The sequence below is a fragment of the Manacus candei genome, unplaced genomic scaffold (assembly GCF_025592945.1).
Source record: "Manacus candei isolate 608988 ecotype Guabito, Panama unplaced genomic scaffold, ASM2559294v1 h1tg000089l, whole genome shotgun sequence".
NCBI lineage: Eukaryota > Metazoa > Chordata > Aves > Passeriformes > Pipridae > Manacus > Manacus candei.
Window position 1 is genome coordinate 461,611 of NW_026138137.1, and position 23,912 is coordinate 485,522.

General features: G+C 41.9%; 1 protein-coding gene across 5 annotated transcripts in view; it reads left to right on the forward strand.

Annotated features, from left to right (window-relative positions):
- The first annotated feature begins 358 nt into the window (after positions 1-358).
- Positions 359-23,912, forward strand: part of DIP2C (disco interacting protein 2 homolog C) — a 310,293-nt gene continuing 286,739 nt past the window's right edge. For 2 of the 5 annotated variants that reach the window (XM_051812856.1, XM_051812857.1), the window contains exon 1: positions 362-725. In XM_051812856.1, coding sequence (XP_051668816.1) covers positions 641-725 — 85 coding nt within the window. In that variant the 5' untranslated portion in view covers positions 362-640. Of the gene's footprint in view, positions 726-23,912 lie in introns of all 5 variants that reach the window. The other 3 variants (XM_051812854.1, XM_051812853.1, XM_051812855.1) reach the window with 3 other exon arrangements.

Genomic DNA, 23,912 nt, shown 5'->3' on the forward strand with positions numbered 1-23,912 from the left:
ATGCCCCGGGAGGATGCAGCCCCAGGAGGATCCCTCGGGAAGATGCCCCGGGAGGATCCCGCCGGACGAGCCCCGGGCGGGGCGGCCCTGAGCGGAGCGCGGGGCGCCCCCTGCGGGCCGGCGGCGGGGCGGGCGCGGTCACGTGGATGTGACAGCGGCGGTGCCCGGCCAGCCCCAGTCGCGGCAGCGGCACCGCAGCGCCAGCGCCGCCGCCAGCCCGAGCCGGGCGGGGACAGCGGGGACAGCGGGGCCGGGCCGAGCCCACGGGGAGCCGCCGCCGCGGTGCCGGGCGGCGGCGGGCGGGGGGCGGGCCGGGCGCGGAGCGGGGAAGCCGATGCGGAGCGATCGCGGGCGGGCGGCGGGAGCAGCAGCCATGGCGGGGCCCCGCTGAAGGAGGCGGCGAAGGAGGAGGAGGAGGAGAGGGGAGGAGAGGAGAAACCTCCGCATTCCCTCCCTCCGCGCCCCGTCCCCTCGCGCGGACCGCCCGCCCGCCCGCCTCCCCCCTGCATGCCCGGCTGAGACCGCGGGGAGGACTCAGCACCCGCCGCGGCCCCGCCGCCTTCCCGCGCCCCGCCAGCCGCGGACAAAGGGGGAGAGCGGGCAGCCAGAGGAGGGGAGAGCCCGTCCCCGCCGCGCGAGCATGGCGGACCGCAGCCTGGAGAGCGTGTCCCTGCCGCTGGAGGTGCGGGCCCGGCTGGCCGAGCTGGAGCTGGAGCTCTCCGAAGGTAAAGGGGCGGCGGTGGGCGCGGGCGGCGCGGCGGCGGCGGCGGCAGCGGCGCGGTACCCCCGGCCCGCTCCCCCATCGCACACCCTCCTCCGCCCTGCGGCCCTGCGGTGCCGGCCCCGGCCCGATGGCGCCCGGGGGGCTCCCGGGGGGCCCCTCCCGCCGGCGGCTGGCGGGGGGACCCCGGCGCGGGGGTTTTGTTCTACCTGCGAGTCCCCCGCGCTCCGCCGCGGCGCAGGCGGGGGCGGCAGCGGGGCTCTGGCGGCGGGGGCTCGGCCGCGCACGCGGTGGTGCTGCGGGAGGTGGGAGACGATCCGCGGGGATGGCTCGGAGGGGCTCCTGCCCTGCCGGGGAAACGCGGCTTCACGGAAACGTGCCGTGCTACCTGCGTGCCAAACCCCGCTGTGGCCGCATCGACAGACTCCCACGGAGTCCACGCAGCGTGTGTGTGTATGTGTGTGTCGGCTGCAACAAAACACGCCGTGATAAGGTCGTTTTGGACAATACCAGTCAGGTCACTCAGAGGAAACGATATTTGATTTTGTTTTTTTGTTTTTTTTTTTTTTTTAATTGCGGGATTTTTTTTTAGTGTGCAATTGAAAGCTTGCGGTGGTTCCTTGGCGTGGTTGGTTGTGATGCTCCGCCGGTCCCCGGGCTGGGAAGGCGCGCACGCAGCCCGCGCTGTTGCCGTGGCAGGGAGGATGAGCAGGAGCCCCAGCCCGCCCTCCGCTCCTCAGCCCGGCTCCCGCTCCCCGTTTCCATGTGTATCAGCGCCGGGGTAGGAGCGAAGGGCAGGCAGCGATGAGTGCCTGTCAGTAGCCCTCGCTGACGGGCATTGAGCGCCCAGAGTCGTGGAGACGATTTTAGTGTATCAAATGTAATCTCTGTCTCCCAGAGGAAGAGAGTGGGGAGTATTTATACATACTAATGCTAGGGTTGGCTCTTTCCTGAAATGCAAATCTGCTATTAGCTGCCTCCCCCTCTTTTTTTTTTTTTCTTAATGAAACCCCCCAAATGTCAGGGTTCATTCACCACCGAGAGACTACAGCACTTTACAGAAGGAACAAATGACCCAGCGTGTCCCAAATTAGTTATTGGAAGTGGTCGATATATTGACCTGTCTGTCTGTCTTCTGTCTTTTTGTAACGGTTTGTAAGGGCTCCGAGCCAGAAAGTAAAATGCGCTGGAGCCAGTTTCATCAGCAGGGAGGAGCTGATGTTGACATTGTATTTTCCTTTTTAACGCTTTGAGGGTGAAGAGAATGAGCTTCTGAGATTGCATGTGGCTCTCATTTCTGTGCCTCCCCCTCCCTGAGGGTGCCTTGAAAACTTGAAATAAGAGGAGTTAAATACAATATTGCCTTTCTGTGGTGCACTGCCTGTCCATTGGCCTTCATCTACAGTAGTGAGGGTGGGAAAAAGGACTGTTTATGTCATGGTATATGTAACGTTTCCAGTTTATGCAGAAAATGCTTCTTGGTGTGCTTCTTCATTGTCTACACACCAATGAGATACTAATTAAAACAGCTGTTAGTAAATGCTTGCAAAAAAACCCAAATCAAACTGGCACAGACCTTCAATAAATATGCTAATGCAGTGTACCAAAGTTGTAATACAGTTTTACGGTGCAGTTTCTGTTGCTGTAAGCATAATCCAAGAAGGCTCTGAGGAAGTGGGACATGGTTTGAAATTGGGCATTTGTATTTGCACTGCTGTAACTTCCCTGCAGCTAGAGCTGGAATGAGTTTAACCCACTGACAATATCTTTCCTTCTGCACCATTGATGTTACACCCGGCAGATGGGATGGCTCTTGTTTCCTGACTGTGGCAGCCTAAATGAAGATCAGTTGGAATTGCGAGGCAGGTGGAGAAAGGGCAACATCCTTTTCAATGTCTTCCCCCAAGATGCTCTTGATGTGTTCTTAGTCAAGTACATGACAGTGTTCAGTGCCTGAGAAAATGAAACAATTTACTGCTTAAAGCTCCTACCTTTAGGCACCTGTGTTGCAACTTCTGGCCTGTTCCCAAAATCATTCTTAGAGATAGTGGGATTGGTAATTTGTACAGTTCTGCTGTGCTGTAGAAGTCTGCTCATACTCTGGCCACGCTAACTCTTGAGTTAAATGGTTTTCAAGGCAACTTTGTGCATCTTTACACCCAGAACATACAGTACCTTAGGCATGTGTTTCACTCGGCCAGTCCATAATGAGCCAGTCCAGTGCCTTCAGTGGAGTTCAGTCACTGAGATACACTTATGCACGTGCATAAAAGTTTGCAAGATTGAGGTTTTAGCATGTGTTATGCTTATGATGCGTTAGGGTGTCTCTACTGCTTTTGTGAAACTGGAAGCTGTTGAAGGCAATAGACAGGCAACTGCATCCTTGAATGTGTGTTTGGTTCTCAGTGATGACATTGGGAGCTGAGTGACTGCCATAATTTGTGCCCCTTTTTAAAGTGCTTTCCGAGTCAGACTTGCTAGGAAGATGTTTTTTCAAGTGCTGCATGGCTGAATCATTGCATATGTTGTTTGTGACTGTGAGTTTTTCATTTCTGGTGCCACCGAGTGCAGTGGGTCTTACAGCTGCCACTTGTACCCAAGCAATGTGGTTCTCTCTGGTGCCAAAACCTGCTACAGACAGTGCAGCTTTAGGAACAGCTTCTGAAAGAGCTGCTGCTTTTTGGAAAAGAGAGGAGCACCAGCAGGATTACTGCAAGGTTATTGCTTGGCTGTGAGCTAAAGCCGTCTCGTTCCTAGCTCTAGGAAGTGTGATAGCGTGGGTCCTGCCCACACAGTGCATCTCAAAACTGAACATAAAGTAGCTGGTGTCCGTGTGACTGTGACCAGACTGCTGGGTGCTGTGCCACTAACGCAGCAGGCACTGTGCAGGTGTTGTAATTACAGTCTCCACTGGTAGTCATCACACGTTTAAATTTGGCTGTGGCGTTTTCCCCCACCTTGTAGCCAAATTCTGTGTTCCTCATTAAGCTGCGCACTCAGCACAGCCTCACTGGCGGCAGGGATGTGGCAGAAGAGCCTCAGGAAGTGTCTGCCAGACAGGTAACATGTGCTTGGTAGCTGATAGAGCAAAGTGCCTTTCTCATTGCTTGAGAGGGAGGAAGAAGGTTAGGAAGGTGTTTACTTGGTGTTCTGCGAAGTTCATCTCTGTGGCAGTCCTAACCTGTTGGTTATTGTGGGCAAGCCCACATACCTTCCACCTTCCCTTTGCTGTGGTCTGAATGGGCTTTTTTTTGGTTTAAACATAGCTATTTAAAAGGTACTATGGATGCAAATTAGAATAACCATTTTCGATTTTGTTAGTTTCATTATGATGATTTGTCAGGTGAAGATCAGTCAGAACCAGAAACCCTTACCAGGTTCCTCCATGTCTGTGTGCAGGTAGCCTGCCCCACACAAGGAGTGAGTGCCAGAGGCAACTGGCACTCTGAAGGGTGTTGAGAATGAGTTTCACAGTGATGTATTGGCATGTAACAGTATATTCAGCTTGACATCAGTAGTACACTTGTGGATGTAGTTTTCATGTCATTTTGGGAAGGGAAAATTGCTGCTGTGTTTCTCAGGACATAAGGGCTCAACAGCACTTTAATTTTTATGAATATTGAAAGTTGTGGAATCATCCTTATCCCACCCGATATTCCAGAGACATTGGTTTTGTTGTGTTTGAGTGAAGGTGCTTGATGTTGGTATGTCACATACATGTTCTTTGCACTCCAGTAGTTTCCACTGAGCCAACTAAAGCTTGCATTGCTCAGAACTAGCCCTTCTAGGCTGATGCAATCAACATGTCACTCTGCAGTAGCTGTTCTTCAGGGCTGCTTAGAATTTTACGAGGCTTTAGTTTTCTAACGATGTATAAAATTGTACTGGGTGGAAATAGATGAATCATCCTGTTTTTTAGAATAGCTTGGGGGTTGTTAGCTGAAGAACTGATTTAATAAAACCAGGAGTCCTGAAATGTGCTGTCTTATTAAAAAAAAGTAATTCTACAACCCCTCCATTCTTAAAAACACTTAAAAATTTAAAAAATCTCCCCCTCTTTTCTCATTTTACCCTGAGTTTATGGTATACAAGGTTATTTTGCCCTTCCAATTACTTCCTGAACCAAAATTAGTTGGGAAAAGATGCTCTGTAGTTCTTCCAGTATTTTATCCAAGTGTCAGATAACACAGTAGAAACACGTAAAGAACCACAGATGCCACATGGAAAATGAGAAAACCATCCTGTTCAGAAACTGTTCTCCCTGTATTCCACACTATCCTTCCAGTCCTCTTCCATTTTAAACACGAGGCATAGCAGGTTTCTTTTTTTGAAAGTCTGAACTTTTCTCCAAAGAGCACTTTCATAAAGAGTCTCAGCAGATCTTTAATGAGTGGTTACTGATTCCCAAAGGCACTGGATGTGCAGTCACCTAATTAATTTGGTCCTCAGCTTTCGTTGTATCGACTGGTTTGATTATATTTGGTAATATTACTTGGGTTGATTGAGTCATTGTGTGGCCAGGTTTATTATTTTATTAGGTATAAATTTTGTTATTTGTTGTCTGTATGTAGTCACTGGGTTGGGACCAGAAATGTGTAGTTAACTCCTCTAGTTACTATTTCTCCATAACGTTTGCCAGCCGGCTCTTCACTCACAGTAAGGTTTCAAAGTGTGAAAATTTCAATAACTAGCACACCTCTGTGATTTGGGACGCAAAGTCATTCTTTTAATTCACTCCTTGAGAGATAGTGCTCTGCTTAGCAAGTGGGTATCACCTGCTCAATGACAGAGTGTTAATACTTCCTCAGTTTAGGTGAGAAATGAACTAAGAAATTCAATACTCACATTTACTTCTTGTTGTTTTTTGAGCCATTGGGGTGCAATTGGCTCATGTTTTCAGTTATTTTTTCTGGCAAAGAGAGGACTAATTTACTCCAAATACATAAAGCTGAAATTTTCATGTCAGTTACATACGAGATCTAAGGCTTTAAGAAAATATACTGGATACCATGGGAGTGATGATAAAATCAAGAGCGCTGGCAACAGAAACTTTTCTTTCTTTGTAAAATAAAGCTCCTCTCATCAGCTCTTTTGTTTCTCTGATGGTGCTCAAGTTGGAGAGGGACAGTAACTCGATTATTTTAAAACCAGGTTCAATTCACTCATGAATTAACCATTTGCATTTTAAGGCACGGAAATTTGAAGGGGTTTTTTTTGTTTTTTTTTTTTCTTTTTCTTTTTTACCTGCCTGACTTTACTGTGCTATTTGGACTTAAGGGCTTCTAATGGGCGGTGTCACATCAAAAGAATTCTCTGCCACTCATTCAGTTGAAGTATATGGTAATGCCTTGTAAAATAGACTATGCAAATCTCCAGGATGTTCCCAGAACAGCTGTCCTGAAGGCATGCTGTAAATATACCTTTATTGCCAGCTGATGTTGAGCAGCATTGATGCCCAAGGGTTACACTTAATAGATCATTCAGATGATCTTTACTGTGTTACACAACTGACATACTGGAAACACTTTTCCCAAAGATGTGTGAAAATTGCCAAGGGGGTGTCAGTTTTATAGGCAAAGCAGGGAGTAAGCAATGTATTTATAACGAGAACACGATTGTAAGGAGCTGCCCTTTGCAGCTTCAGGGTACGTCTGCGTGATGCTGCTGCACAGAGCAGGGAGCAGGAGCCAGCGCTGCTTCCCCTTGCCAAACCAGCGGTGCAATGTGCACCTATGGCTGTGAGTCAACGTGCCGCTTTTCTCTGGAAGGGTGTTGACCTGCCTGTGTTAATCCATTAGGAGGGGAATGCTGTCATTTTGATTCTGAGCAAACCAAATGTCCTTTGGTATCAAAGGAATTCAGGCTTAGCACACCTCTTTCCTTTGTATTTAATTTTTTCTCAGGGAAAAGTATTTTCATGCTGTATAAAATGCAGATATAATAGACTAATTGCTGAGGCAAGATTTGGATTGGGAACATCAAAAAGATCAATGTTTCTCTGAAGGGATATCGATAGACTCCTTTAGGTTTTCATAGCTGAGAATGGATGTCTGTGGTGTGGTACAGAGAATCCTAAATGTACCATAGCTCTCCTATACTTAAAAATGCATTGACTGTGTTTTAATTTTTTAAGAGGCTATTTGTATAAGGCATCAAGCAGGACATATAATTTTTTAAAAATAACTGCTTTAATTCCCCAGCAACTGTCAGACAAGATGACTCACTGCAGTATAAGAATTCAGCACAGCACATCACAGATTTGACACAAACTCTTAATCCATGTAAAATTATGCATGTATATTCTCCTATCTTCCCGGTGGGTGAGCTTCAATTTTGCCAAACTCCTGATGATCCCATTCTGCTTTCTCTCCTCCCCCGCCTGCCTTTTTTTTCCCCCCTTTCTTCTTGAGTACCTCCTTGCAGTCAGTAGCCCTGGTGCAGAGTCTGGATGCAGCAGTCTTTTCCTGGCTTGTGAAGAGCCTTTCCTGATTGTTACCAACAGCCCCTGATTCTCCCCTTGGCTGTGGTGGTGTGTGGGGGCATTTCCAAAACATGATTGCTCTCTGCAGAGTTCTGGTCTTTCCTTCTATTACTGGGGTAAACATACACTAAAAAATGGGAACTAGTTTCATTTAACTCCACTTGGTGCATTGCATTAGGGAATTGCTCATTTTAGACCTGTGTAAATAAATCTTTTTTTGGTTTTTTTCGGGTAATCTTACCTAGGGCTTCTAATTGCTAGCCAGTATTATTTATCATTAGGATTAAATATAACTTTAAAACATGTATAAAACATACTGGAGACACCATGATATTCTGCAATAAAACACCAAGTATAGGAATAGAAATACTTAAATTAATACAGCTTGAGACAGATGCTGGGAAGACTGTGGCCACGGCTTTGGCTGGAGCCTCTGGCCACACAAGAGAAGGCTTCTGCCTTAAAGCCATGTGAAATCCTACCAGGACACCCTCTGCATTGCTCCTGGGTGATGGAGGGAGCCATTGCAAGGTGCTTCTTGTAGTCCCCTCTTTTGAGAATAGGGTTGTTTGCTGGTTCTTGGCAGTTTTGATAGGCATAGTCTCTTTGACACATAACCTGCAGTGCTTAGAGCAGCATGAAGTGCTCAACCCACGACACAGGGTGTGGATAATTGCCACATTATATTGCAACAGAAGTTATCATTGTAAAATATATGATGTCTTGATGATCTCTTCTTAAGACTGTCATAGTTATCATTGGATAACTAGAGAAAGAAAGGATTCTCATAAAGGATCTTGATAACTTGGAAGAGAAGTTGTTTCCTATGACTTTTGAAGGGGCTGTTTGATTTCCAAAGACTGGACCATTTAGGATGCTTTTATGTGTATGGCTGGGTGTGCAGAGTGGTGGCAGTTGAGGGGACAGAGGGATTCTTCAAATGATGTCTGCTAATATGAAAGTAAAAATGGGTGTTAAGACTTGTTTGGTCCTATTTCTGCCCGGATCCAGAAATCGTACCTCCAAACTATGATATCTGCATTCAAATCTTCGCTTGATCTATATGTATGATTACAATAAAAAAAAAAATAATTTGTAAGTCTGGTCTGGTAAGAGCTGTTCAGAAGCCAGGAAAATGTTTCTTAATGAACTCTGTGACAAATACTGAAGTGCAAATAATGGAGCCTGATTTTTCACTGGTAGGCTGGTGATTGAAAGTTTGCCTAGACTAGCAAAAGTTCAGAGACTTCTGGTTGGCTTAGAGACCCAAATGAATTGTTCTGACACTCTTTTTCCTACTATGTAGATGTCCATGTGTCCATAAACAGCCTGGCAAAATAAAGAGACCTTAGCAACAGTCTCCTCAGAGAAAGCAGGTCTGGACTGTTCCATCTGTGTGGACCCTCCAGAAAGAGTTATGTGGTATTAGCAGGATGATTACAGGGCTTTTGTATCTATTAACACCATTTAATGAGAAAATAGACCAAACTGGTCTTTGGGCTTCTAGTATCTCATTATGGAACAGTTCTGAAATTGTACAGAAAATTTCCTTCTGAAATCCATACACTATAACTACAGTCTCATATAGCTACATGCCTCAAGGTAATAGCAAATAATGAAACTTCACCTTTTTTCTTTTGAGGGGATATCCTAAGTCATATTACCTCATATTTTTCATGGTTACACTTGCAAGGAGAACGAACAAAATTTAGAATTTTGCCTCTCTTATCCTTGTTGAAAGAAATATCGTTCAAATAATGGGAAAGTATTTTTGATGAATGTTTGAACAAATAAAGTGATGGCATCGTGGTGACATGTGAACAGTTCAACTTTGGTGAAGAATCTTAAAATGGAAACCGTGTTTCAAATGTTAGACTTCTTTGACAGATGCCTGAGGATGAGCAAACAACAGTTACCTAGTGAAACAGCAAAATGCAGAAACATCCCTATTCTTTCCTGAATGATGATAATGGCAAACCCCTCTGCTGAATTCACTGGAAGAGCCCAGTTTCATTTGCCATATTTTTTTAGTCTGAAAAAAAAAAGCATTCTTAAGAAGATGCTGTAAGTTTTCTACGTGTTTTGAAATGCGGGGTTACCTGTTTTAGGAAAAAATACTGTTGGACTGTGGAGTGATTTTTACTTCTAAAAGGCAAATTACAGGCAGTACTTTTATTTGGCCTCTACTTTAAATTGGCTCCATGTTGTAATGGAAAAAAGTTGATGTGTTGAGCAACAACAATGGGACTAGCAGCTGTTAAATTTAATTTTTTTTAATGATGATGAAGAAAAGTCTTGCATTTTTTGTCTGTGAATGTTATGCTACCAAAGCATTTGACACATTCCAGTCACAAGGTGTCTCTTACAAACACTGACTTCAGTCATAAGAGCATCTGTACCACTGACTTGGGAGAATTTGGCAAAACAGTTCAGAAGAGATCCAGAAGAGTGAGCAAGAGTAGAGGCATGGACGTTAGGGATTAAAGCAGTCTTAATAAACATTGTTTACCAGGAGAAAGATGGGAGTTTATTTGGGTTATTTGACAAGCCTTGTGTTGGGCAAGGAGGAATACTTTCTTGTAGTGCAAAATTAATGCAACGCTAGTGGTTCAAAACATGAGAAAATCGAACTCCTAGGAATGGAAATTAGACAAATGCAGGTTGGAGATAAGACAGAAAATATTAATAAGGCTAGATAAACACTGAAGCACTTGCATAGAAAAAAAGATTCAACAACTTTCTAAAAAATATCTACCCACTAGTAGGATGGATAGAAGACTCCTTTCTAAGACATACTGAATGGAAGAAGCTTGTGTATGTAAATAGATAGGTATGTAAACCAGTGAATCCACCCTTGGCCAGAAATATACTGGTTTAAGTGCAATAAATACTTTTTTAGTGGCATTTTATAAATGTTTTAGCCCAGTATTATGATATATGTTTTCCTGGTGCCTTCAAAAAACGCTGCAACAGCTGAGAAATTTAGATTTAGTATGTTTTCAGTATTTTACTAGGGATGACTTGACATTTACTTGCAGTAGTAATTTGTTTTAAGTCAATATTGAACACTGTAAGGATGTGCATACATTAGAGTTTGAGAGGGTATCAAATGCAGCCGCTATGATAATACTTGCTTAAATAGTGACTACACATATATTTACCAGTAGCTCAGGGGACTTCTTTATAAGCATGAAGTGGCAGAACAATAATATTTTTAAAAGCTTCCCTAAACTTTATTGTATTTAGCTTGGTCATTGGTTTTTACAAAATGGTATTGTCCATTTTAATAATTTGGATAAAAAATAGGAGAGCACTTGTTTCCTCTGAAGATTAATCCTTCATGCATCCTTGATGCTTCAGGGAGGTGAGGTCTGTACTCAAAACTGAAATGAGTTGCAGTAAGACAGCTAGTGTATTATTTCCTTCTTTAGTTGCATATTTCCTTTTAGCTTTCACACTGTAGATATAGACCATGGTGTATATTTTTAGGTAGCAGATCTGTAATTATTGTTTCTTTCATTTCCCTTTAGTGTTTCTTGAAATTTTTAGTATTATTTGTAATTCGTTTGTGATTTTAATGCACCTTGAATCCATGCTTTTCCAGCATACTAACTCGCAGCTAATGAGAAGCCCTTTCCTACTTTGAAGGCAAACCCAGTTCTCGTTGGAAGGTTTCATGAGGATGGTTACTCTTTGCTCTGATGTCTTTGCTTCTGCCTCACTGGCCAGTCGTGGCAACTTGGATTTGCCCTCTATGTTGTGGTGATAGGTGAAGGGTGTAGGAGTAATAAAAGTGACTCTGTGCCTTTGTGCTGCCATCTGAAGGTCTGTTTTGTTGATTGGGAGCTTCACCAATCTGGTATCACTGACCTCCAGCAGCAATCACTTCTGTAGGACAGTGAAACAGAGACATTTTCCTTTGGCTGCAGTGGGAGAAGATATTTGCTGTTGCTTAGCCCAGACACTTTTTCTTCTTGAGCATGATGATGCTTTGGCTGGTATTGTCTGCTGGTGGTACTTCCGTGGAAGGTGAGGGCTCATGGCAAGTCCAATATTTCTTCTTCAGCTTTGAAGGTCAGCCTTCTGTCTGTTTTTTTTTCTGCAGAAGATGCTGTGTGGCCAAGAGAGGTGACTGGGGTCACCTTGGGAAAAGTGAAGAAGCTTTGTGTGGGATGCATTGAGCCAGAAATAGCCACTGTGATGTTGAATTTTGTCTTTGACTGTTGGACCTTTCAGAGACACTTGGTAACTTCTGGTTAATCTAGTCTGTAACAGTGTTCTCTCCCTAGGATACTTTTCTAACAAGTATAGGAAACCTGAACCCCTTCTCATCAGTGCCACTTCCTCTGTCCTGGCAGGAATCCAGGATGGTTCATTGCACCAGCTCTTTGTACTTTTCAAGAAATATGCTGGGCTCTTTTCTATCCTGAAGATCATGCAAAGACCACAGCATCTCTGAAGCTTAAAGAATTTCAATTTGAAATCCTCTTACTGTGTAATGCTGTTTGTCGTTCCTAGGTGGTGGTCTGGCTTTGGCTGACCTGCAAAATGCTTTTCTGTGTATTTTGGTAAAATAATATCACCTGCAATATCACATCTTTTACACATCATTCAAAATGTCACATTAGATATGTATGTTTCTTGAAATGCACACTGGCTCTTCATTGCTCTTTGTGATGGTAATTGGTTACTTCTGGTAAATAATAAATATAGTTTCAGATTTGACTTCCTTTATGAACCATTCTGTTGCAGGATATACTAGAAATAACTCCATGCCTCATTTGCCAACTTGATTCTTTGTACCTTTTTAGGACCGAAGCAACTTATCTAGTATTACATTAAACTGAAATTGGGAAGAAGCCAACTCTTCTTTAGAGTGAACTTTTTAAACATGAACAACTTTGTGTTTTGAATTTTACAGTTTTTACTCTGTCATAAATCTGCTCTAACTCAAACAGCCAAAGAAGTCTCCCCTGACTTTTCCCCAGATTAAAAGGTTGTTTTGCCAGTGAGGATCTTCTAAAAAGTAATAGTTTGAAAATGGCAGCAGATAGATGCTACCTAAATGTCTTACTTAAGTAATAAACATGTTACGCGTGCTTCTTCATCAAAAACTGCTCACGTGGTTACAGTTAGGAGAGTCTAAAGCATCTAAGTAACTATATCCTTCTGAAATACTGTGACATCTGTTCTTCTCCAGGCTCCTTTTGAAAATATTGTGTGACTGTTGTCATGGGCTGGGTCAACCCCTCATTGGTTTCTGCATTCCACCCCTGAGCCCAGCACGGATGATAAAGCAGCCACACCTCACGGAGATGGGCTCCTAGGAGAGTGCAGTAGGAATTACAGGAAAATTACAATAGGAATTACAGTCAGAGGATGTTTGAAGTCTCCTCAAAATAGCAGTATAAAAGCTTCAGCTTAAGTTTCAGGGGATTCAATAAGGAGGGAGTATAAGTTTACCAAAATATATTCTTGTATTTATTTTTTCTCTCAGAATGAAGTTCAGTTCACCTAAAAATAAATGGCAAAAGCTATGTTGGCATTAGGACTGCACTAATGGGTGTACTTCCCCTTAAAGCTATGTCTGAATAGTCAGAAACAGTCTGTGATATTTAAGGCTCTATGCTAGGGTGTATGTAGAAAGAAACAGATACTTTTTCTTCTCTTTGTGTCTAGTCGCTGGTGGTTCTAAGAAAACATTTTGCATTTCAGACAGAGCGTTTACATATATAGACCAACAGGCCATGATTTACTCCCAGTAAAAGCCTTATTGAGGACTGGGAAACCTTTCCATATTTACAGAAGTTGTTACCAGTTTGCTGGAAGCAACTCGTGATCACAAAAGCTCTACAGAAATTCTGATCGTTTGTGATGGTTGGTATCACGTCTTTCTATGTGACAGAGAGAGAAAGCCACTGTATATTCCTTTTCATTTTTTCCTTCTTCTCACCTTTCTCTCTCTCTGTTTATCCCCCATTGTTTAATTTCTGACCTTCGGGGCTTCTCCATAAAGGCATCTGGCCCTGGTGTGGCAGGGTCAGACTGCCATCCTGCTCCACATTCCTTGGTCATCTGTCTTTCCACCAGTCCTCTTAAGCAGGAGACTTGGTGCAGGATCATGATGTAGATAATTCATGTGATGCCTTCTTTTGCAATAGCTTCTTTTTTTCACATGTGAAGGAGTACTCATGAGGCATGGCAGGACCAATGTGCTGAAAATGGAAATCTTTTATTCTTAAATTGATTTAAAACAAATTCTTGTCTTGGAGTAACAAACTTGTTAACTACTGAATCTCAAAGTATGTAGAGATACTAGGTTTGGAATGTGTTCTGCTAATCATACTCGATGTTTGCTTTTTTGGTCATTGCTGTTTACTTCTACTTCAACATGTTTGCTTAGAGCTAGATTAGGATGTCCTCCATGCAGTGTGAGACATTTATGGAGAAATGTGCATCTTAAATTTCTTGAAACCTGATCTGGAGATAAGTCATGACACCTATTTTCTATCTAAAAATGCTTTTCTCTTAATGATTCCCCCATTCAGTGTGGGTGGTTGTTTTTTTTGTCTAAATTCACGTGAAACCCACACTAAACAAAAATACAGCTAATAGAGCCTAAAATTATAAAGGAACTGCTTGCAAAGAGCCGGCAATGCTGTCTACATGATGAAAGCCATTTAAATTGTTCAGGCATAAAGGGTGGATTAGAAACTGTATCTTCAAATCATCTTTGCATATTTATGAGTACACCTGTTATATAAGCAGTGGAAAGTGCTGAGATTCCTCCAGCCCTGTGCCACGGTTAGCAGGGTGAAGAAAAACAAGATTGTTTGTCAGTTTAAGTCTTTCAAATCCAAAGTGGAGCCTTATCTGCCTAATAGCCTAATACCAGGGAAAGATACTGTTTGTGTTCCGCAGGGCTGTATTCATGTGACTGTCAGGGGCTGAATTACTGCTCTCAGTGCTATATAAAGATTCCTGCTCCCACCCTGCCCCTCCCCGGCACTGTCATTTAGCACAATGTGCAGCATGCTGTGTGGCTGTAAAACATCCCTGACATACTGAAGAGTGTCTCCTTTCACACTTGTATATAGAAAAGAAGAAAAAAAAATAAATAAAGGGCCTTCTTCTTGTCTTCTCTTAACTTCCAAGCTCTGGTGGGTCCAGCACCAGCTGAGGCGGAGTCACGTTACTTGCACCTATTTTTGAGCACGGCCTATATTCAGGGGAAGAGTTGGGTTGTATGATTGCTGTATCCTGTATCTTTTCTCTGCTCAGTGCAAGTGTTATGCTCAGTTTAGACTTTGGTGTTAATGTGAGTAGCCACAAAATACAATTCCCTGGGGAGCCAAATTTGGAACAACAGGACTGAGGGTGCTACGTGATATGGTATGAAGCTGAAATTTTAAAGTCCTGTACACTGTCACTGCTGCCATGTTACTGTTTGCAGATGGGTTATGATTCCACTGATGCCTGGGTTTACCAACAAAAAGCCAAACCCAAAAGAAACAAGAAAACAAGAAAAGGAAGAGAATCTTATAGAGGTTTTTTTTTTTCCTTCCCCTGAGTAAGTTTCTTTTTGTAGCATTTTAAAGTTCAGTTCATCAATCTGCTATACAGTGCTACTTCAGAAATAACTGCACCCTGCTGAGAACAGGGATCTGAAAAGCGTGAATGGAGAAAAAAAGGGATGCATTGGGAAGGGGTGCATGTATAGAAGCATCTTAATCCAGTTTTGCTGCTAAATAAAATAATTTGTATAACTCCACTGACTGAACAAAAGGAAAACATTTCTTTACTGTGAGGCCCTAGCACAGCTTGCACAAGATGGTTGTGGACTCCTTATCCTTTGAGATGCTCAAAAGCTGTCTGGATGTGGCTCTGGGCAACCTGTTCTAGGTGGCCTTGCTTGGGAAGGAGAGTTGGACAAGAGACCTCTAGAGGCTCCTTTTGTCCTCAACCATTCTGTGATACACCCCTAAATTTCCACCTTTCACTGATTAATAATTCTGTGCTCCTCAGTATGTTTCTTGTGGGTAAAGAAGAACCACATGCTGTATGGGGTTCTGAGAGGTCAGCCTCTCCTGCAGTATGTTCGTACCTGCTGTCAGTGGCCCCCCAGCTGAGATCTTCTGTAACACATAAGTTTTTAAATTTTGGTTGTAATTATGCCATGTGCACATTAGTGATAGTCAACAAAAATATGCCACAGGGGAGATGAAGCACAGTGCATTAAGAAGATATTTGGTTTTGAAACCATTTCACTTAAAATAATGTTACTGGTTTTTGTATGCAAAACTCGATAGTGGCAGTAAATTTACATCTTATGTAAATGAACTAGAATTCAAGCGTGGGTAAGGGTTCTTGTGATGATTTTAATACTGTCATTATGATCATCACTCAGGTATATGACTGTCAATTAGACAATTCCTGTATTTTTTCTGTATGATGGAAGTATATGCTTGTTTATATCTGTAGAAAAGTATTTCCTTTGGTTCTGTCAGGAGTGGGGAAATGAACAGAACTGACTGGCTTTGAAAATCATTTTGTTCAATTGCTTATTAACACTGATTTTAGATATGAAAATATCTTGAATGTTGATGAGATCTTTTATTACTTTTCTTGAAACATATTTTGAGAGTTGTATGCAGCTGTAATCATGCAGTTAAATATTGCATATTCTTTCAAAGTTTCACATCAATAATGCAATAATGAGTCCTTCTGGCTAAGCCAGAAATCAGTCACCAATACCTTGGTATTGTAGAACGACCCACAGTAAATCTTCTTATGAAAGCTGTTTGATGGCTGTAGTCCTCAGATGAATGTTTGGCCTCACACTATTAATTCTTTCTAAACCACCAGGCTTTTTCCTCTCTGTAAAAAGCAAAACTGGACTGTATTTTTTGGGGTATGAACACAGTTTTTAAATCTGAAAGAACTTCCATATCCACATTGTCTCCTTACTATTCAGTGAGCAGCTGGACATAGCTTTTGTGAGAGAAAGTTATGTAGAGTATGGTCCCAATTCAGAAAAGCATTTTAAGTATGTGCTTCAGTCTCATTGGTACTGCCAGTTTAACTTAAACCAAATTGTCACACATGGAGTGAGCATATCTCTCTCCTGCATGGAAAAAAGAAAAAATCATTGGCATCTTCGCTTGCTTAAAAAAGAGAGTCAATGTTAAATCAAGGGATCAACAATCTTTCTTTCAGATTACCTAGGAAAAGGAGAGGGATCTTAAAGCATTTTTTTTTTAAATGATGCTCCACTAAGTTCAGGTTGTTCGATGAAGAACAACAGAACTGCCCATGTCTGGGTCTCATTTTCTATGCTTCTTCTGTGCTTTATTGTGGGTGATCTTCATTTTTACTGTGTGAGGCTGGAGGTCCCCAAGCTTAGTTTGCTTCTGTGCCACAACCTCAGAAACTGATTGTATCACCCACATTCTGTATGAAGAAGTGTCTTTGGTTGCCTTCAGGGTACAGATAGTGATTGCAGGTGTCAGGATGGTAGTACTGCATTCCAAGGCCTGAAATCTGGTTGATGTAAGCAAGTCAAAATCCTACTGTGCTGCAGGGTACAGCAGTAACCCCAGTTCTCAGATGGGCAGCAGAGGAGAGTGTGAAGTTTTGTGATATTAGAGAATCCACTTTAAAATCAGGCTAACCAGGTAACAGAAAGGGAGTATCTCCATGAGACAGTGCATGTCAGCAGAAGAATATAACACAGTGCATGTTTTGGTGAAGGATATGTTTGATATGCCTGCAGTACGTTGTCAGAAGCCACGTGTCCTGGAGAGGGGCCTCCTGTCTGCAGCCATACGTGTGCAATCACCTTGAAACCCCCAGGCAGGTCCTTGCATTCAATATACCTGATGTCTTTGAGTGACAGAGAGGAAATGAGGGAGTACAGCAATTGCCTTTTCTCCTAGATACAAGAAGAGCTAGCCAGCCATTTTCTAGAAGGTGTTTTGAGGCTGTTTCACTTTACCTTTTGCTGCAAGACAGGAAGAGGGAAGAAGCAACAAAGAAAGAGCAAGGCTGGAATCATTCTTGTTTTTCTAGTATTGCCTTAAGAAAAGTGGTTCATAGGCTAATTACTGTCATCACCAGCCAAAGACAAAAATGCCTGCTTTTCAGGGCTGAGTTTGTAGCCCAGGCGTAGAGAAAATCTGGATCCAATAGGACGGTCTTCTAAAGACTGTATTCAAGCCATTCTTTTGTGGAAAAAAGAGGCAGTTGAGGGATGAGTGAGAAGATACTTTTATTTTCTTTGGAGGATTTTCAAAATATTGAAAAAGAATGGGAGAGGCCAAGTGATAGGTATCTCTTTCTTTGCCCTTTGATGTTGTATGGCAAAGGCATAAAATGTATCAGTTTTAGGAATTTGAGAATATATTGCTGTGATTAACACAGGACATAGAAGCTTCTGTTCAGAATCATGCAATACATTTAGGACTTTTGCATTTTATTTCCATCTTTCTTTTACCGTTCATCATGGTGTTTTCCTCAGTGTACCTGGGATCTGATGAACTTGATCTGAAGCATCACAGTTTTCCCACTAAGTTTGTTTTGCTTCATTAAGCTTTGATTCAAAGAGCCTGGTCCTCTTATAATATCCAGCATTTATGGTGGTTTAGTCCTCCATTACTGTGTTTCATAAGATCTGAATAACAACAGAAACTTTTGATTGTTTGTGCAGTAAAAGGAATGGTCTGCAAAGCCTGGTGTGCAATTGTTGTTTCTACCCACTGCTATGGGGTGAGAAGGGTAAGAAGTTACCCTGTCACTGATGGAGTAACTATAATATAGGCATAAAAATGTATTTGGAGAAGGACTATGTATTCCATTAAAGGCTAAATATGACACATTAGAGAACCTAAGAGTTTAGCTGTGGAAACATCTCTTGAGGCAATGATTTATTTTCAGAGATATTTAAGGAAGTAGCTTTTAAATTGTAAAAAATCAGTACAGAGACGTCATTATTTTTGCATGCAGTCTGTGCGTGTATGTAGGCATATTTAAAGATGTAAAGGAATATACATGCACAGAAGATGGGGAAGGAAAAACCTCACACACTGACTCGTCAACTGAACAAATCTTCCCACTTAAGGGAATGTTATGGGAGGCAGCAGCTCCCTTAGGGATAGGCATGCGCAAGTTACCCCTGTTCTGAGTCATGGATTTTTCCTTAGCTTTGTGGCTTAGATGTGCAAGCCCCTTCCCCATCATGCTCCCAATTCCTTAAATAGCAGCCGAGGTCAAGAAGGACAAGGGACAGATCGCTGTCACTAGGAGGCCTCCTAAATCATACCAGGGTATTGTAGGGTTTCTTGATGCTCAGTCTCAGCTGTCTGGTACAAGAAGATAATTTTAATCCTGTTTTATTTATTGCTTCTCAGTAGTGTTTTGGCTTTTTTATACTGACTCCCACCCTTTCAAAGGAGTCACCAATGCTTTTGTTGTTAGACAGACTTAGCAGATATCTTTATTCCAGTTAGTTTTGTGATGTGTATGTTTCTATTCAGTCACATGAAATGAATTACATGCTGCTGTTGCTGAATTTACAGTGATGTCTTTTGGCTTGGAACAATTAACTATAATGACCTTTGCTACCTCAAAATACACAGTGAATAAAGTAAAACTCTATTGTATATATCTTGAGGTTTGCTTTAACATGGTGTGCCTTTCCAATGGCAGTGTCTGGAGATCTCTGTAGGGGCATTTTGTTACAAAATGCTCTGGCTCCCACTGAACCAAATTTAAAACTGGAGCAGATTCAGACCCGTATAATTGGTTGGGAAAATAATGAGAGAGGGAAGATCAATTTGGCAGACGGGGACACAGACATACAGAAAGTTTTTGGATGGAAGCAAAAGAGCTTTGAAATCCAAAGCTGGCTCAAAGACTTCCCCATCAGCATTAGGCAGAGGTGAATGCTGCTTCTGATCAAGAGCCCTTCCTCTGTCCTTGGGCTGGTGGCTGAACGTACGTGCTCAGGGGCAGAAGCAGTGGTTCCTTCTCAGAGCCTTGGCAGAACAGGCAGCAAAGCTGCAGCAGTTTCACTGTCCGAGGCAGGGGCTGCGCTGGCAGCAGCTTAATTTGCTGATGTCCACAAGCAGTTCTCCTGAAATATCTTTAGATGAATATGTGCCCTTCAAGTCAAGTCTCCAACCAACATGTCAGTAAAGTGCCCCAGCATATAAATAATGATGTATCAGTAGCTCAAGACTTGGGCAGTGATTCTCCCTCCCTTTTTTTTTCTGTGCTATTTCAAGGATTCATAAGCTGATAGATGTTTTGTTTGAGTTTTTCTTTCAGGTCAGAAGAAATTAGTATGTCTGCTGATCACACACAGACATGAAAAAGTCCTCCCTGTATTTCCTACCTTGGGTCTAATATCCTATGTATGAACTACAGTTCTTGTTAGATGCCATCCTTTCCCGTGCTGTGGGAAAAACTGTACTTTGTTTCCAGATGGAAGTTCTCCTGTGGTGATTCATCTTTAGGTCTTAGAACAGGCTCTTATGTTTAGGAAACTAATACTGTATATAGCTTCTTAAAAAAGTACTAGATTTGGACATGAAGTTATGTATTATTGACAAACGTGAGATTGATACAACTTAGTGTGTTGAAGTTGGACACCATTATACTTTTAAGAAATGGAATTGCTACTGTGGGAACACAGTGCTACCACTTAAAGTAAGAGCAAGTGCTTACATCTTTCTTTACAGACTAATGTAAAAAGCTGTGGGGCATTTTATTGTGGATTGCCCTGTGAAAAACTGGCTGGAAATTGCAGTATGACATTCACATAGAAGAAATTTATATCAGAATAGTGTCGTGAAATTGTGCAACTGTGGATTGTAGTATTTGCTTATGGGAATGTGTTGGTAAAAACATAGTTGCATGAGACATAGTGTTTTTATTATGGACTGAAGTCATATTGAAGCTTGTTAGAGCTGAAACACATGGTTAAAAGTGGGCATATACTTGGGTCTTGCATGGTTGAGGACTCTGCTGTCTAGGGATGGATTACAGAACTGGAGCTAGAAGAAGACAGCATACAAAAGATCATGAGAAAAGAAAGGATACCTGGATAATCCTAGAAGAGTTCAACTGTGTTGCAAGGGATTCAGGATGAGAAAGACTGTATGAGACATCTCAGCCATTTTCAGAGAATTACAGTGTGTTCAGCATTTTTTGTTCCAATAGAACTGAACACAAAACCTGCTTCTGCTACTATTTTTAATCCCCACGATGTTTCCAGTATTGATGTGTTATTGAATTCTTCAGCCTCAAAGACTTTCACATCTGGAATTATTTTTCTCATTTTTTTTTAGATCATCCAGACAATACTTGGTTATAATGCTGTAATACTGTACACTGCAAAAGAAGTCCTAAAGAAGGAATGAGCTTGAGGGTCCTTTAAATTTTTTTCTTTTACTGGACTAAAAGCTCCCACTTTTAAATCTGGATAAATAGTACCGTGGATGTAGCTGTAACTTTTTTTAAATGTTCTTTTAATAGGCAGGAACTGCAGTCTTGGAAACACATGGTTCTTCTTATTCCCTCTTGCCCTTTTTTTTATATCTGGCTCAGTCAATGAAGGAAAAACAGTAATAGTGTCCAGTGAACAACAGGAAAAATACAATATAGGAACATTTTATCAGTGAAGCAACAAGCATCTGCTCTTCACCACAAAGCCTTAGTTTACCTTCAGATATATTCTCTTGTTCAGCTGGGAGCCCCTCTGGGTGGCATTGCCCCCCATTGCCCCCAGCCTCTTTACTGTCCCTTTGCTTGTGGGTGGAGCTGAGCCAGCTGAGGGTATGTCTGGTACCCAACTGTGCCACTGCTTAGTTCTGTACATTCACTATTGCCATGATTAATATACTGGATTGTGAATTGGAGGAACTGGTAGCACAAATTCACTTCTGCCACGTTTGCTGTGGCTTTCGTGGCTGCAGTCAGAGGGAAATAGTGGCAGCTGAATCCCAGCAAGAATGAGAGCATGTCTACAATTAACTTTACCAAAAAAAGATGCAGCAGGATTGGAAATGTTTAGGTTGGTGTTCCAAGATATTTATTTGACTTCCCCACTCTGTTCTTCAGGGATTTTAAAGTCTGTCTCTAGTTCAAGTATAATTTTGGGGTTTATTTTTTCATGCTGGGTATAATACTGGAAAAATATGGTTGATTTTTCAGAGTTAACTGTGGTATTTTATCACATGCTTTTTTCATGGCTCAAAAACATTTAGTGTTTTGTAGCTTTTTTTTCTTCTGTTAATAAAAAAAACCTCACAAGAATTTGGAGCATATTGAAGAGGATTATGAAGGACAGTTCAGAGCTTTGGAAGCAGCCAATGAGATGTCCAGATCATTCAGCTATGAAAAATGGGTGTCTGAAAATCAGGCATCTGTTTACATGAACAGCGTTTGATTTCTGTTGCAGAGCTCAGGTTGGCGTGAGTTTTATAAGTGCAATATATACCTGAGTAAATAATTCTTTAGACCACTTTCTCCACGACTTCTCATAGTTAAGATTTCATATGTAAAATAAAGGAGTTCAGTCACTCTGTTGTCTTTCCTACAATGCTGTCAGTACTAGCATTGGAAATCATCCAAGGCCAGGGATGGTTCTTGGGTCCCGTGGTTGGGTTGCCCAGCCTGGCTCACATGTAGGTGTCTAAACCTTTTCACAGCATATGGTCATATCCAAACTGCCTGCTGTGAACAGTCTGTGGTACGTGCTATTCCCAGTGTCAGGGCATTATCTGGGGCAGTGCTGGCTGTCACGGGCCAAAACTGTGTCAGTGAGAGCACCAGCTCCCAAACAGAAGCGTGGGCCTGTGCTTGACTCCATACCCTGGCCCAGTTGTATTTCTTGGGTATCTCAGCCACAAATGGAAACCTTTGTTTTTAAGAAGACAACCTGACAACAGCCTCAAAACTGAAGCTCTTCTCAAAGAAAAGAAAGTCAATGGAAGAACACAAGCCAGCCTGAGTGTTGTCCTACAGCAGCCCCATGTGGGTTTTTTTCTATTGCATCTGCCTTACTTTTTTCCCAAGCAGTAAGTAAGCAGAGCACTCACATTTCCTAGAAATTATATATTTAACAGATGTGCAAGACAGTGATAAAATAACCTTACCTTGAGATGTGGAGGTTTCAGGTGTTGGCATTCACACTGTTTTTGAAATAAGAAGAGGGAACATCCCACAAAGGATTACTGCAGGCTCTACTGGGTACTGTGTGGTGCCAGTTCAGAGTTTATGAGCCCATAGATGGTGACTTGGCATGAGGGTGACTGCTTGGCTTCCTTGTGAGGAGAGGTCATTACTGAGAAGAGGGAAGAAGGAAATAGAACTGATAGAAAAATAGTTTCTGAATTGAAAGCATTTGGTTTTAATCAGAGATGCTAATAAATACTTTTTCTAAGTTTTGACATCCTGTATTTTGGTCAAATATGTTTTTTTTTTTAATTTTTTTTTCCATGAGTCAATGTCATCTGGATCCACCATGCAGTTTCAGAACTATTGCTTTGGATTGCATCATAATGTTGATGCTCTTCAGCTTTAACCCAAGATGTCTTTCTCAGACCAGTAAAATGACCCATTTGAATCAAATTTTGTCAGTTTTAAGCAACGTAAATTGTAGAACCAATTCTTTTAGAAACTGCAATTTCATGCCTTTAGTTTGTGTATTTCCAATGCCTTGGTAATATGGAGGACATGAATGAGATATGTATTGATTAGAAAATGTTGTCTCCTCTTCTTGATTGGTATTTCCCATGTCCCCCCCTTGTCCCTTCATGAAATAAGTCCCTTAAATCCATATTTGTGTATACTTATCTCTGCAACGGTACAGTTATGCTCAGAGGGAAGGAATTAACTTGGGTGTGTGACTAACAATGTAAGTTTGCTATCAAGAAGGTATAAAATCTTATTTACAACTGTTTTAAATGAAATAATAATAACCAGAGTTATATGTAAATGTCAGTAATGACTGCACCTAAAGGTGCAGTAATTTCAGATTTGAGAAATTATTTATTATAGTCTTTTAATCTAAGAGGTAATAATGTTAACATTTGTGGATATTTGAAATATTTCTTGTCTCATTACACTGATACATTCTTCACTCTTAGTTTGTGTCCCATCTTAAAAGACGTGAGGTTGACTGCTACTGTCCTTCAGAGTAACTGGACTCCAGCTACTGGTAGCAAAGAGAATTTGTAATACCTGAAACTACTCGGGCTGGCATTTTAATTTTTGCTGCATTTTCAGTAAGACCAAAAAAGCTTTAAAAGTCCAGATATGTACAGAGATTTTCTGTGAAAGAGGGTATTAGTGTTACCATTTCTTCTGTCCCCTGACTGTGACATGATTCAAGGAAATGCTCCATTATGAGCTTACGTTAACCCATAAGAAGGGCAGTATTTGAGCATGTTTAAAAGTTTCCTGTATATCGATGCTTTTTCCTTAATCAAAACATTCTTGTCACATCAAACACAGATTGGATTCCCTTCACTGTAAGGCAGTGTTTGCAGGGTACAAAGTGTTTTGAGGAGCATAAATAACATCATAGAATTGTTCAGTATTGTTATTTACTTGTTTGTATTTAGATTCATAAATTGTTTCTGTTTTAGCAAACAAAATATTTTCTGTCTTAGCAAAAGGAAAAAAACAACAATGGAAAAACATGCCTAA